The sequence below is a fragment of the Gallinula chloropus genome (genome assembly GCF_964237585.1).
Source record: "Gallinula chloropus genome assembly, chromosome: 2".
NCBI classification, from domain to species: Eukaryota; Metazoa; Chordata; class Aves; order Gruiformes; family Rallidae; genus Gallinula; species Gallinula chloropus.
This window is the reverse complement of record NC_140086.1, coordinates 16,413,965-16,428,014: the sequence shown is the minus strand read 5'-3', so window position 1 is coordinate 16,428,014 and position 14,050 is coordinate 16,413,965. Positions and strand designations below refer to the sequence as shown.

The window sequence follows — 14,050 nt, the reverse complement described above, 5'->3', positions numbered from 1 at the left end:
TGGAGCACAGGAAGTTCTGCACCAACATGCAGAAGAACTTTTTCACAGTGAGGGTGACAGAGCCCTGGGATAGGCTGCCCAGGGAGGTGGTGGAGTCTCCTTCTCTGGAGATATTCAAGACCCGTCTGGACGCCTATCTGAGTGATATGTCCTAGGGAGCTGCTTTGGCAGGGGGGTTGGACCCGATGATCTCTTGAGGTCCCTTCCAACCCCTACAATTCTGTGATTCTTTAATTCTGTGATCTTCAATTTCTTCTGTGAAGTCAGCTATATTGATCATTTGTAATAATTTGTTTTTATTTCAGATTACAAGTTAAATAAAACCTGTATTATTTGCTATGACTAAACACGAGTAACTGCCAAACGTTTGGAAAACCTGAGTGACCACAGAAAATTCCAGTCCAATAGGGCCAACAAATAAGGAAATACTAAAATATCATTAAAAGTTGCCTTTATTTTTCTTACAGGAGAATTCTACACAAACCAAGGTGACTCTTTTACAAGATTCTTTGCCAATATACTAAATTTTCAAGAGGATCATGAACAGTATAAAACTGTAAATAACTTTCTCTGGAGAGGGCTACAAGCAGGGTTTCTTCAGTTGTTGTAATCCTGGAGAGCCTGAGCCATGAAAAGCTTTCCCAGGTTCTGTGCATTGAACTCCTTAATGTTCTGGCAGTAGGTATTAATCTGACCTGTGAATTGGACAGAAGAGTAAAACCTTGTCAGTTTTGAAATACAGAAAGACATCCTAGAACATCATTTTTTAAGAGCCAAACGTGCACGAACTGTTCAGGATTTCTAAAGAGAAGCAACCAAGAAGCTTGACTACTCTACACTTTGGGATTTTATATTGACAGTATTCCCAAACAGCTCTCATAGGAAGAAGAAACTAAATTAGCAGGATAGGTAAACCAGCATGCTCAAAACCCCCTTTATTTTCCTACAGCTCCATTATGTAAAATTTCTGAAAAGACAGATGACAATAGGAGGACTAAGCAATTCCTGCTGTTGAAATAAAAACCTAATCACATTAATTGTTCAATTTACTTGCCCTAGAAACACTACAAGACTGAATTTCAGTTTGTTTCTTATGCATCTGCTGCCCCTATTAAAGTATTTGCAACAAATATTTTCCAGTAGCAGATTGGAAATTGTGTTGCTCCCATTTGACATATTGCTAGTCTTTTTTTCACCTAATATTTCACTTCATTAGCTATTTCAAAAATCATCAGGGTATCAAGACTTGTCAGTGCTTTACAAATCAAATGTGCCCATCAAAACATTTTTATACAAGTACTGCTACAAGTTATTTCCCTTGTTAGCTAGGAATAGCAAAACATGAAGCCAGTTTAATCAAAATTAAGACTGTTTAGAAGGCCAATAAACTCTCAGTTTAATACTCTATTTGAAAAGTTTTTGAATGCCTCAGAGACAAAAGAGCTAAGTTTTATTCTGTATCCACAAACTTTACTTCATCTGAGTTGAAGTGGATGCTTTCAATTCTTCCCCTGACTATGGTAAAAGAACAAATGAAGAGAGTACTTTGGCTGAAGACTCTTTTTTCCCTTTAAGTATAACCGTTTGCAATCCCTCCTCTCAGAAGGAGGAGGGATTCTAAGCCATCACTTTCATAGTACACACATACACACTGCTGCTACATTTTTAACCTATGCTAAAGCTGAAAGTTTAAGTATTTTAATGCTGCTAGGATTCAGTGGCTTATAAAAATTATCACAACAATTTTTTTAAGACTCTGGGAGGAATAATAAACCAAGAACATTATTTCTTCTAAATGCAGCACTTATTAGCAGAGTGAAAAAGTAGTGATATTAAAATAATCTCTCAGTCACTCAAAAAAATCTAAGAGTGGTAGTTCAAATTCACTCTTCTGTACACTAAATTATCAGGACTTTGAATTGATTTTCCCTCAGTACAAAACAAGGTCACAGAGTCACAGAACATCAGGAGTTGGAAGGGACATCGAAAGACCAACTAGTCCAACCCCCCTGCCAGAGCAGGATCACCTAGACTAAATCACACTGGAACACATCCAGGCAAGCTTGAATGTCTCCAGAGAAGGAGACTCCACAGCCTCTCTGGGCAGCCTGTCCCAGTGCTCCATCACCCTCACAGTAAAACAGTTCCTCCTTATATTCACATGGAACTTCCTGTGCTCCAGCTTGCACCCGTTGCCCCTTGTCCTGTCACTGCCATCACTGAGAAGATCCTGGCTCTGTCCTCCTGACTCTCACCCTTCACATATTTCTAAACATTAATAAGGCCACCCCTCAGTCTCCTCCAAGCTAAAGAGGCCCAGCTGCCTCACAAGGAAGGTGTTCCCCTCCCTTCATCATCTTGGTGGCCCTGCGCTGGACTCTTTCAAGGAGCTCTGTGTCCTTTTACGTCACACTCAGCTTAAATCATGTCCTTCGGTGTTTTTCTGCATAAGAACCACTGGCAGCAGCTCTTAGGAGAGAAGCGATTTTAACCTATGTCAAAGGTTAAGGTATTATATTAGATTTGCCCAACTCTAAATAACTAACTGATCCAAAAAGCCAGCTATGGTTAAACAGTTTGGTGCCTCATGGCATTTTCCTAATTTACTTAACAGGGCATCTAGGTTTTCTGCTCTCTGTTACTATTGTGGGTTCCCAGATAATTTTCCCTTGCCAGGAGGCACGGGACAGACACCAACTTCTGAACCGAACTGTGATTACGTACTGCAGCACACCAGTAAACTGAAGAGATCAGGGTGTGGGGCACAACCAGAAATACCTATGCTTTGCTCCCATTTACATTTTCATTCACCTGGGGGTACAGGAAGATGGGATGTTTTCCCTAAAAGTCTCACCACAGAAATCAAAGACAATATCCCAATTCTGTGTAAAATTAAAACCAAAATCTTACAGCTGCTTCAACAGCCAGTTCAACACCTCGGGGTGTCATTGGCTGCAGGCAACTGCTCCCAATCAGTAATTCCAGCCCAAACTGCTTACTCCTGACACTTGTCCATACAGCCCTCTAATTTGTGGGGCAGATGGAAGAGTTGGGGTACAAGTGCAGGGAGCAGCTTATTGACTGCAGTAGCTGCTACACTGGCTTGCACAGAAAGCCTGGTCCGTGGGGGACTTCTCTCATTCAAAGTCCCGTTTCACTCTTTCAGAATGAAGCCAGGAAGAGGCTCTGGCTGCCTCTCCTGCCCTTTCCTATCAACCCAGGAGGCACAGATGGTCAAGCTGGAGCTAGGCACCACGACAAAATAAGAAATAAAGGGAGAAAGTCTCCATAGATCAAGTTTAAAGCTTTACGTAGCCATTCTGATTAAATACAGTGGCTTGCTTTCAAACAAAGTATGCATGTTCTGATCTGCATGGGTACTACCATGCCTATGCTGCTCACCTAGATGGCTTGAAAGTCTTCTACACATGGAAGCCTGCTTTCTAACAGAGGCTTGCACTGCCTGCCAGCAACAGTGTGCGTTTGCTTAGCTACTATTTTTTTAATACTTCAGACACAAGGGTGGTAGATTTGGTTAAAACCATTGCCTTTAACCAAATAGAGGATCGTATTAGGCCAAAACATCACAACATAACAGCCAAGGTAATAAGAAATTAAGATCCTTTCTAAGGTAACAGCAGCACTTTTTCCCAAGCTGACACTCGCATGTGAAAAGATGAGCTCAAGTGGCTGCTAGCACGTTACCTGCAATAAGGAGTGACTCCATTCTTGCAGGTGGCTGTGGTGGTTTAAAAAGCTTATTGATGTCCTCCTCAGGAAGAGGAGCTTCTCCTCTGCTTTGACGCTGTATATTTTCTTGTTGACGTCTCTGCTGGTACTGAAAATAAAGCAACAGAATCAGACCACAGTACAACTTAAAACAGCAAAGAGTCTTTCTTTTCAGGTGCTCTTCACCTGGCCAGCAAGTATCTTTTAAAAACTATACTCAATGCAATTCAGGTTATTTCAATTCACAGGTAACAAGCATTTCCCCCACTTCACCTGTTTAAGGTGCCAGCTTGAAGTGCTAGAAAATTTTATGGCACTGATGGGGTGGAGTTAATTTTTTAGGATTTAATTTACTTCAGAGAGCTAAGTACTGTATCTGATGGAAAGAGCACAGCATGGGAAAAAAAAAGCTTCCACTTCCCCAAGCAAAAAAGGAAAGCAAGGGAACATGTAGGTATGAGAAGCCATTACCTCAGTTCTACAAACCAGAAATCCTCAATTTTATGCAAGTTAAAGGTCAAAACAATATTAATGTGAAAGGGGAAGAGAACTTGATTAAACAAGGTATTTTGTACCAAAGAAATACTACTTTAAACTGAGAACAAAGTGGTGGCTGAAACAAAGCATAATGGCTCATTTCTCCATTCCAGTTATTTAGATATTCTTAGCACTTTGATGTCATTTCTTTCTGGTTTACCAGAGGATACGCTAGTGTAGTAGTTTGTGGAGATTCTTCTGCAGATTTGTGCTTGCCTTTGCCATGTAGATTACTCAAACTTTATAAAACTTAAGGCAGACCACATCTTCAGGCACTGGGTGAATGTTTGTTCTTGCAGAAGTGCATACATTCAGAAACAGGTATGTGAGATTTCACACCGTATGTCACAGCCAGGAATTGACTGTCTAGAAGCCAGTACATGCAACACAAAAAACTCTTCAAAATGGACAGACCAAGGAGGACATGCTGTTGTCTCTCACTTGCTTAAATATATCTGTGCATAAGAGTCTGAAAACAGTTCCTACTTGGTGGCATACTCAAATGAAGTTGTTTTTCTTCCCAGTAGTAGTGACAAATACATGGGTTTGGACAACGTTAAAAATAAAATCTTAAATGCCCATATTTGTATGTGAATTGAATGTAGTTTCTTCTTTCTTTGCATTACCCCATTCACTTCTCAGCAGTCTGCCTATTATTCTCTATTGAAATGGCTTGCTCTTAATCACAATTGCTCCATTTTAAAAACGAAGTTAAGACCACTAACAATGCTGCAGCGAACCACTACTAAAGCAGCTATAGATAGTAAAGAAATTAAGTGAGACACCATGGAACCTACTTTGCTCTGCTTTTCAAAACAAACAGATCCCCTTGTTATTAACAAGAACCTTTGAAGCAGATGCCATCTTTCTATTCAAATTAGGCAGCAGAGGAAAATAAATGTTCTGAAGATAACACACATGGAGCTTCTATGTCCTCAGGAATTACAAAGCCAGGAGAGACACCACTATGTGCTGCTTCCCTAAATTACTCCCTGTTCAAGCTACACTGTAGCAAAGAAAGCCAATTTTGATTTTAAAGTAGTCCGTGATGAAGCATTTCAAGTGAACCACAGGTGCTCTTTTTAATAATTAGCTACTTTGTGTAGCAATACCTGCAATATTTTATCTTTAAAGTGGCCTGGCCCATTTTCAGTTGGCTGGTACTGAATCCTGTCATATTTCTGTCTGCTAAATTAAAGAGCTCAAATTTATTCTTCGTGCAGGTACTTCGTGAGTAAGCAAGAAGTTCATTTATCACGTGAAGCGAACTGCATTCACTAAGCTCTGCTTTCCAGGCTTCTAATTCATTCTCATAGTCCTTTTTCCAATTTACCAGCATTCTTCTATAGTTAGACACAGTATTACTTTATCAACTGCAGCAAGAGCAAATAAAGTAATACCATCTCCAAATGAGGAGAGGTTGAGGTTGGAATGGACCTCTGAAGGTCACCTCGTCTGACCCCTCTCTTAAAGCACAAGCACCAACAGCAGGTCGCCAGGCTCAGTATTCTCTAATAAAACCATTTTGGATTTCACAGAGGCCCTTTGATATTGGAAATTAAAAGTCAGGATCACCTGATCTGTATTAGTACCTACTGACACCAAACAAGACTTAAATGCCATTTCCAATCAGAGAACATTCTCCTGTCTTTTAAATACAGTCTTCTTTTTTTCCTAGATATTTGACTACAAGTGAATGTATTAAATTAGTTTCTTTTGGGTCGATTCACTTGCAGCCTTAGGTTTCTCATTTCATTTGCTAAACCTCTAATACCAGTGTCCACAACACATTTATCAATGATTTTGGTTTCTCATAAACCACTAATATCGTAAAACACCAGAGAGAACAATCTACATTATATGTCAGCAGAACTCAATCCATTTGGTAATACCCCACTGTGTTTCTGTAAGAATTTTATCTTGCTTAGATCATCTTTTTGGATGACATCATGCAAACGGCATTCTGTGGCAAAAAACCCCTCTCAATTCAGGTTTTCCATGTTACCAACCTGGTGTTTCTGCTGCTGCTGTTTGCTGACATTCCTCAGGTAAGTATTGTATTTCACAATGTCTTGACTCATCTCATCCACTCTGTCCATCAGCAGCTGCAGACTCTTCCCGAGGTGATTACTGAAATAGAAAAAACATTCATGAAAGGTTCATTTATTTATTAAAAAAAAAAGGAAAGAAAGGGATAAAGAAAAAAAAAAAAGATTTAACATTTTAAGTACATAGAATCACAGAACGGTTTGGGTAGGAAGGGATCTCAAAGCTTATATGGTTCCAAACCCCCTGCCACGGCAGGGACACCCTCCACTAGACCAGGGTACCCAAAGACCCATCCAACCTGGCCTTGAACACTGCCAGGGAAGGGGCAGCCACAGCTTCTCTGGGCAGCCTGTGCCAGAGCCTCATCACCTGCAGAGTGAAGGATTTCTTCCTAATGTCTGGTCTAAATCTACCCTCCTTCAGCTTAAGGAGAAGTATTCACCGTCTCCTATCTCTAAAAGCCATTATAAACATTCCTGCTCGATTCATTGTAGCCTCTTTCAGATTTTGGAAGGCTGATAACAAAGTCTCTTTGGAGTCGTCTTCTCTGCAGGCTGCACAAGCTCAACTCTCTCAGCCTGTCTTCACAGGAGAGGTGCTCCAGCCCTCTGATCATCTTTGTGGCTTCCTCTGGACTTGCTCCAACAGCTCTGTCTGTCTTGTACAGGGGACCCCAAGATCTGGACACAGTACTCCAGGTGGGGTCTCACCAGAGCAGAGCAGAGCAGAGCAGAGGGGCAGCATCACCTCTCTCGACCTGCTGGGCATGCTTCTTTTGATGTAGCACAAGATAAGGCTGGCTTTTTCGGCTTCAAGTGCACACTGTCAACTCATAACAGATTTTCGTCAACCAACACCCCAAGCCCTACTCAGAGATGCTCTCAATCCATCCCATGCACAGCCTGGAGTTGTGTTTGGGATTGCCCTGACCCAGGCGCACGACCTTGTGGAACTTCATACAGTTTACACAGCATCACCTCTCAAGCCTGTCAGTGTCCTTCTGGATGCCATCCCTTCCCTCCAGTGTGCCAACCACAGCACCAGCTTGATGTCATCAGCAAACCTGCTCAGAGCACACTCAGTTCCACTGCCCATGTCTCCAAAGACACCCAACAGTGCCGGTCCCAGCATCGACCTCTGTGCAACGTCACTTGTCACTTGTCCACTTGGACACTGCAACTCTGAGTGCGACCATCCAGCCAAATCCTCATCCACCGACTGGTCCCTCTGTCAAATCCCTGTCTCTCCACTTCAGAGACAAGGACATCATGTGGGACAGTGTCAAACGATTTGCACAAGTCCAGGTAGATGATGTCAGTTGCTCTTCCCTTATCCACCAACACTGTAACCCAATCATAGAAGGCCACCAAATTTGTCAGGCATGGTTTGCCCTTAGTGAAGCCGTTTTTAAAAATGGGGGTTATGTTTCCCCTTTTCCAGTCAGCAGGGGCTTCACTGGATTGCCACTACTTCACAAATCTAATGAGAGCGGCTTTGTAACTTTATCTGCCAGTTCTCCCAGGACTCACAGATTCAGTTCAGTCATTTGACCAGCATTTCTGCATTAATGGCACAGTGCACACATTTCTATGTTCCTGATTATCTTTGTTGGTCTATTTATTTGATGAGATTTTACTTGAGGCCTCATCTGGCATCCCTGCCACATTTCAAATATCACATTTAAGTGTTATGGACTTTGCAAGGGACCTCAATGCCTTTCATGATTTTACATGACATTGAAGATGCAGGTCAAATATTTGAAAGAAAAATCATGATACTGCTGTGACATGCAACCCTGAATAATGTTTCCAAAAGATGTCTTCAAAGAGTTTGGATTCAAGTTACCGCTAGCTTTTTTACAAATATTTCACCATCACTCTGCTGGGATAGTTAAACACTCTTCAGAACTCCATCTCATTAACTAGTCTATCAAACCACGCCTAGAAGTTCAGCAGAAATCGCTTGATCTTAGTTGTTGAGAGGGAGTGTTGCGTCCAGTCCCGCCAGCTCCACATTCCATACCTTAGGCAACGTGGAAGCAGCTAGGTTGGGCGCGTCCAGTTCTCGTTATGCGATCTACTGCCTTGGCCAGACAAATGCAGTCTGTTAAACAACTTTTATTGTAACCATTTTTAGCAATGGATTCGGTATTTTGCAGGAATGTTCAACCTAAGGTATAGCTTCCAAGTTAAAGTTTTGGAAGTTTTTAGATTGGTGCCCATGGAGACAGTATTCATCCTAAACTGGGCTAACAGGGTAATGCAGTAGAAGAAGGACACTTACTGCTCTCTACCGATCCCTTTGATCAGAAGGCAGTTTGATCTAGTTTGATCTCTAAGACTTACCCAGTCCTACTTGGCTGAAGACCAATGACTCAAAAAGCTAAATTCCATACTTCTCTTCCTCAACTGAAATCCACTACCTTTCCTGAGAGTTTCTTTCAAATAAGAAAAGTTTGGTGCACTTCTATGTCAGAATCATATCCTTCAGTCTCTGCCTGTCTACATCATCCGACATAATGTCTTTTACAATGCATTCCCACCATCATACAGCCTACAGACTGGGGAAACTAGCTGGAAGAGGCAGGCATAAAGTGAAAAGGAGGCCACGTATGAAATACTATGCACATCCCTTTTTAAGTGTAACTTATTCCCAAATCTATACATAAGAGAGAGAAAGAAGCTGGTAACATACAGAGGATACCTGCTGAGAATGCAGCTGAAGACACCGCTATCTCCAAGTACTAGGCCAGCAGCTTCCCTCGCTGAGCTGCCTGCTCCCTGAACAAAGGCTGTATCAGTAGCTTCAGTCCACTATTTACAAGCCAGAACTTTAAATCTCAGTTGTGTACAGGGGCAGATGGTGAGGAGGACTTCAGCTATGCAGCAGCAAGAAAGGCGCCACTATAATAATTATTTTTAAACTTCTTGGGGTTTTTTTGGTTGAGCATTTCAAGCACATGATATTTAAAACTGTGGAATATTGCCATGGCTAGGGGTGTGCATATTTTCAGGTTTTTATAGAGTTTATATATTACACAGAGTTAGTGTTAGAACTGGGTATTATCAGAAATGCCTATGTAGGTACATGCTAATGCCTTGTAGGGTATGTGGACACCAGGAATACATAATTATTTTACAGGTAGTGTCCATATGAAATATAGCTGGTTACAAAGAATGATTTTATGTGAATCTCCCTGGGACCAGCTCAGTACAGCAGAACGCAGAAACAGAGAGTTATTGTTAGGAGTTGCAGTAATATAGTGTTTGCTCTCATTGCCAGGGAAACAAAAAGCTAAAAACAGATAACTTAAACAGATGTGAACTGAGACGTGAAGTGATAAGTATGCTGCAAATACAGGACCAGTTTCTCCTCAGTTCTCATGTGGCCGATACCTTTTTTTGTTCCATCTTTTAAAAAAAATAGAGCAATAGGAAGCAATATGAATATATATATATGTTCACAATGTTTAAGCAGGTTTTATTCAGCTGAAGTTTATTCTGGTGAGATTCAGGAATTTAAATTGTGTTACTCCAGCCCATAAGACTCAAAGGCTCTTTAAGGCACCTCCTTACCTTGTGCAATCAGCTACAGCAGATCTCAAAGATCACACTGCTAGGTACTTTATCCCTCTAGCACATCAATGCAACTAAAAAATAATTTTAAAAATTATTTAAAAAAAATAAAAAGGGTGCCAGTAAATGTTCCTCACATCCCCATCAAGACTCACTTTCCTACAAGGCTCTGCGACAGTCAAAAGCAGACAACGTGGAGCTCAGCACTTGCATTGTTTGCTGTTCTGAGGGCATGGGTAATTAATAACTGCAAATGCATTTGATGCACTTCAGCCAGGTGAATCAGTGAGAGAGTTAATTAAATGGAGTTTACTCCTGGATTAGCAAATAACATAGACTAACAGGAACAGATCTATGAAGTAAAACACCTGGTGCTGAGGAATCCACGTCCGCACTACTTGTGCTTCTGGCAGGTTTCTTATCACTAGTTCTGACATGGTCCAGCAAAATGAAAGCCCATTAGTGGATGAAGCTTGTCATGTATCTCCCTACAGCCTATCTTCAGCTTAGTTTCATCGGAAACAAGTCAGGTCTGAGATCACCCAGTGCTGATGATCTGAGCACACTCTTGAACAAAAAAAAACAAAACAAAACAAAAAAAAAAAGACAGAACTTCACCTTCCCCTCTGTCTCCACCCCAAGACACCACACCTCAGGTATCAGAGGATCTTTGCAGGTGGAAAATATCAGTTGCAGAACCAGTATCATGCTTAGTATCAGAAAGTCCACACATGGAGACTTTGTTCTTTTGGGGGGGAAGAAATACAGATAATAAAAAGGAAAAAAGAATGGAGCTTCTTCTGCAGTTAGGGCAGTCAAAAAACTGTCATATGGATTCTTACACATCTAATGGAGAAATAACCTAATGTGAGAGCAGTCCTTCTCTAGAACTGTTATTAGGATCTGTAGTGACTGACCTGCAAAGCTTCCAGAAATTTATCTTTTGAAGCTTATGTGTGCAGCCTGGATGACATAATCACAAATTGCCCAAAAAATGATAAAGACATGCAAACATGTTTAGAAAAAACCCCAGAGTAGATAGTATAGCCTGCCAAGCACTTTCTTGTGCTGCACATTTTTACTGTAAGAGCCCTCCTTATACCTGAGTATAATCCTTCACCCAAAAGGGCAGATATGAAATGAAGTCCTTGACACATGGATTACTTTTGATCCCTTGTTTAATAATTATTATATATAAAGGTCAAATAATTCTGAGGGTGAGAAGCAGAAGCCTGTGAACTGAGTAGCCTGACAGGTAACAGTCACAGTCCTTTCTGTCCTGTTCTTCCCGCTGGCATGCCTTGCATTTGGCAGAGTTCTGCTCCAGCATCCAACGAAGGAGAAAGCAACAACCCATTAATTCAACTCACTAGGCAGGGGCATCCTGTTAGGATACAGATCGGTCCAAGAGACTCAAATGGAAGCCTTCCTCTTACTGAGGGAATGCTCGTACCAACAGAGCCTCCCTTTGCAGATATATTTTAAGGAGAGCAAAGGTGCAGTTTGTTGTTGCCAGCAAAGCCAGTTTAAGAGGTTCCAGCATCAGCATCTTCCTGTCTCTCTCTCCCTCCCTCTTTGCCCAGGGATTACAGCACTCTCAGCTGTATGGATTCAGCTGTTTGCGTGGGCACACTTCAAACTCTTTCAGGGAAATAGTCTACTGTAAATGAAAAAACACTCGCTGTTGGGGGTTTCTTCTTTTTTTAGGGAGGCCGAGGGAAAGGCTGGAAGGGAAGAGTGGCAGCCTGACTTTTTTCCACCAGACCGTTCCACAAAGCTATTTGCACAGCCATATTCTGAAACAGATGAGGGAATAAAAATCTTTGAGGGTGGGAGGGGTGTAGAGATGAAATGGGGGCAGTGGGGAGGAATGATGCAAGCAGCTGGGGCTGGAACCTCAAACTGGCTCCGCTTCTGTTAGGATTCATAGTGGGGAACTACACATGAAGCCCACATTTACTTCAGCGTCTTTAATCAGGACAGGACTGCAGACATGCTCACTAAAGGTCTGAAATACCCAAAATGTGGCCTCAAGTCAGACATCAAAGCTTCAAAGAGAGGCAATTCACATCATTCTCAACTTCTTGTATCCCGCTCATCGGTTTCAACTGTCCCTACGCACAGCTCGTGGGTCTGGGCTTGCACTTTTGGAGAAGTCCACCTACCTGCACTGGCCCAGGAGGGAGCAGAGGCATCCAGCCTCAGAGATCTGAATCACCGTGCTGTGCCCAGGCATCTCATTTTTGGGTATAATGATTCTGAAGCTAGAGATGTCCAAAAAGATGGTCCCCTAAACCTGCCTACCATCCCCATAAATGGATCCCACCTCTTCATTTCATTTTGTTTGCACCATAGGGGAGGAAGACAAGAAAATGGAGCAGCAAAACCAAGTGTAAGGAAATGCTCTATCTGCTGCCCCATTTTCCCACTTTCTATCAGCTCCAAGGCCCTTCTCAGAGTCACTGTTTTTTGGGAAGGGTGCCACCCTGTGCAGCATTTCTCCTCCTGGTGGGAAGAGCTTCATGTGGATTAGAGAAGTACTGCTGGGCAAAGCACATCTTTTTGATTAAATATTTGAAAGGAACGTTCCCACCGCTTAGCAGAACTTGTTTACATCTCAGCATTTCAGCCTCACTTCAACCTGTGCACTTTTTAAGAGGATTTTGTTTGAATGAGATATGCAAGTCAGGAGTCTGGAGCTCCATTCCCTTTTCTACTCCGACTTTGATGTGTGCCTTTGGGCAACACATTTACCTTCTCTGTGTCAGCTTCCCCCATCTGCAAATTAGAGATTTTCATAATTATCTTAATAATCCGTTAAGCACACTGAGATTTCTGAATAAACAGCACAATGTATAAAGGTTAATATTGTTTTTGAAAGCCAAAGTAACCCTCCTCATGTCACTTTTGCAAAAATACTGCATCTGATGTTTGAAAAATGTATCTGCCAAGTAGATGTTACTGCAGTAAATGTTCAGCACATGTTTGCTTCTACTGACGCACACTATTAGAAAAATTGCTTGAGACAAATTGAGATATTATAGAACAACCCTATTATGAAGCTAGACCACAAAAAAGCTTTTTTTAATTTAAACTAGATCATCAATAGAATAGGGAAGAGATGGATGAGAATGGGAAAGTTGGTTGTAATTATTTCTCTGAAGATCTGGAACATTATCTGACAGGATTTTAATTCTTGAGTCTCTATCAAAAGACTGGCAGTACTCCAAGGTCTTCAAGACATTTTGGTCCTTAAGGGTAGCAGGAGGATAACAGTTTGAGCAAAAGGCCTTTACTTGCTATTACTTGCTAGCCTTGTGCTATTCTGCCTTCAACTTCTTTCCCTCAAATAGTCCAGACAATTCAGATTTCACAAAAGAAACCCAAATTTATGCCCAAAAAAAGTAAACTACTCTATGCAATTACCTCAAATGTACTTCAAAAGGAGAAAGATATTAAGGTGTAGACAAAGCACCTCAAATAGGTACAGCTTCAAACTCAGACGAGGTGGGTGGCTGAACATGTGAGAATCTTGATGAAACAAACTCTCCAGAGGAGAATTATGGGTAAGTAATTTCATTGCCAAAACCATCGCCTTAGAAGATTAAAAAAGGTTCAGGGATGCTCCCAAAGGAAAAAAAAAAAAAAGGAAATTGCCCCAAAAAACACTCCTCTCCAGCTCCCCCTCCCCAAAGCAGAATTACCAACTAATTCTACAATAGCAGAGTTCAGCGAGGAAGACATGCAGCAAAATTAAAAGTTGATACCTGAGATGTTTTAGCCACAAGTACTCAAAGGCAAAAATAAGGAAATGCAAAATGAAAACAAAATTCCAGAATAGAGGAGGTTGAACTCCCCTACTTCAGGCAATATATTATTTGACAGAGAAATCATAGTTGTTGAATTCAAGCAAAAACTAGATAAATATTTCAGCAGGCAGTATAAGTCACCCTACCTTGAATAATGAGTATTAAAATGTTTTAATTTGCCAGCTGCTGAGTTATATCAATGTAAGACACCACTGATTGTAACCTGACTCGGAACTAAAAGCAGCTATCAAATATTTAAAGAAAAAAAAAAAAAAGAGATACAAAAACTTTCAAATAAACCCATTGGGGCAATTTCCAGAACTTTACTCTGCTTCAAACAGAACTAAGTAC

At 41.3% G+C, this 14,050-nt stretch overlaps 1 protein-coding gene across 1 annotated transcript in view; it reads right to left on the bottom strand.

The window, feature by feature from the left end:
• Positions 1 to 434: 434 nt before the first annotated feature.
• The window catches only part of EIF3H (eukaryotic translation initiation factor 3 subunit H), an 87,649-nt gene continuing 74,033 nt past the window's right edge, over positions 435 to 14,050 (bottom strand). The window contains exons 6-8 of the mRNA XM_084279759.1: positions 6,276 to 6,396; positions 3,706 to 3,838; positions 435 to 695 (exon numbers count right to left, since the gene is read on the bottom strand). Coding sequence (XP_084135885.1) covers positions 598 to 695; positions 3,706 to 3,838; positions 6,276 to 6,396 — 352 coding nt within the window. The 3' untranslated portion in view covers positions 435 to 597. The remainder of the gene's footprint in view (positions 696 to 3,705; positions 3,839 to 6,275; positions 6,397 to 14,050) is intronic.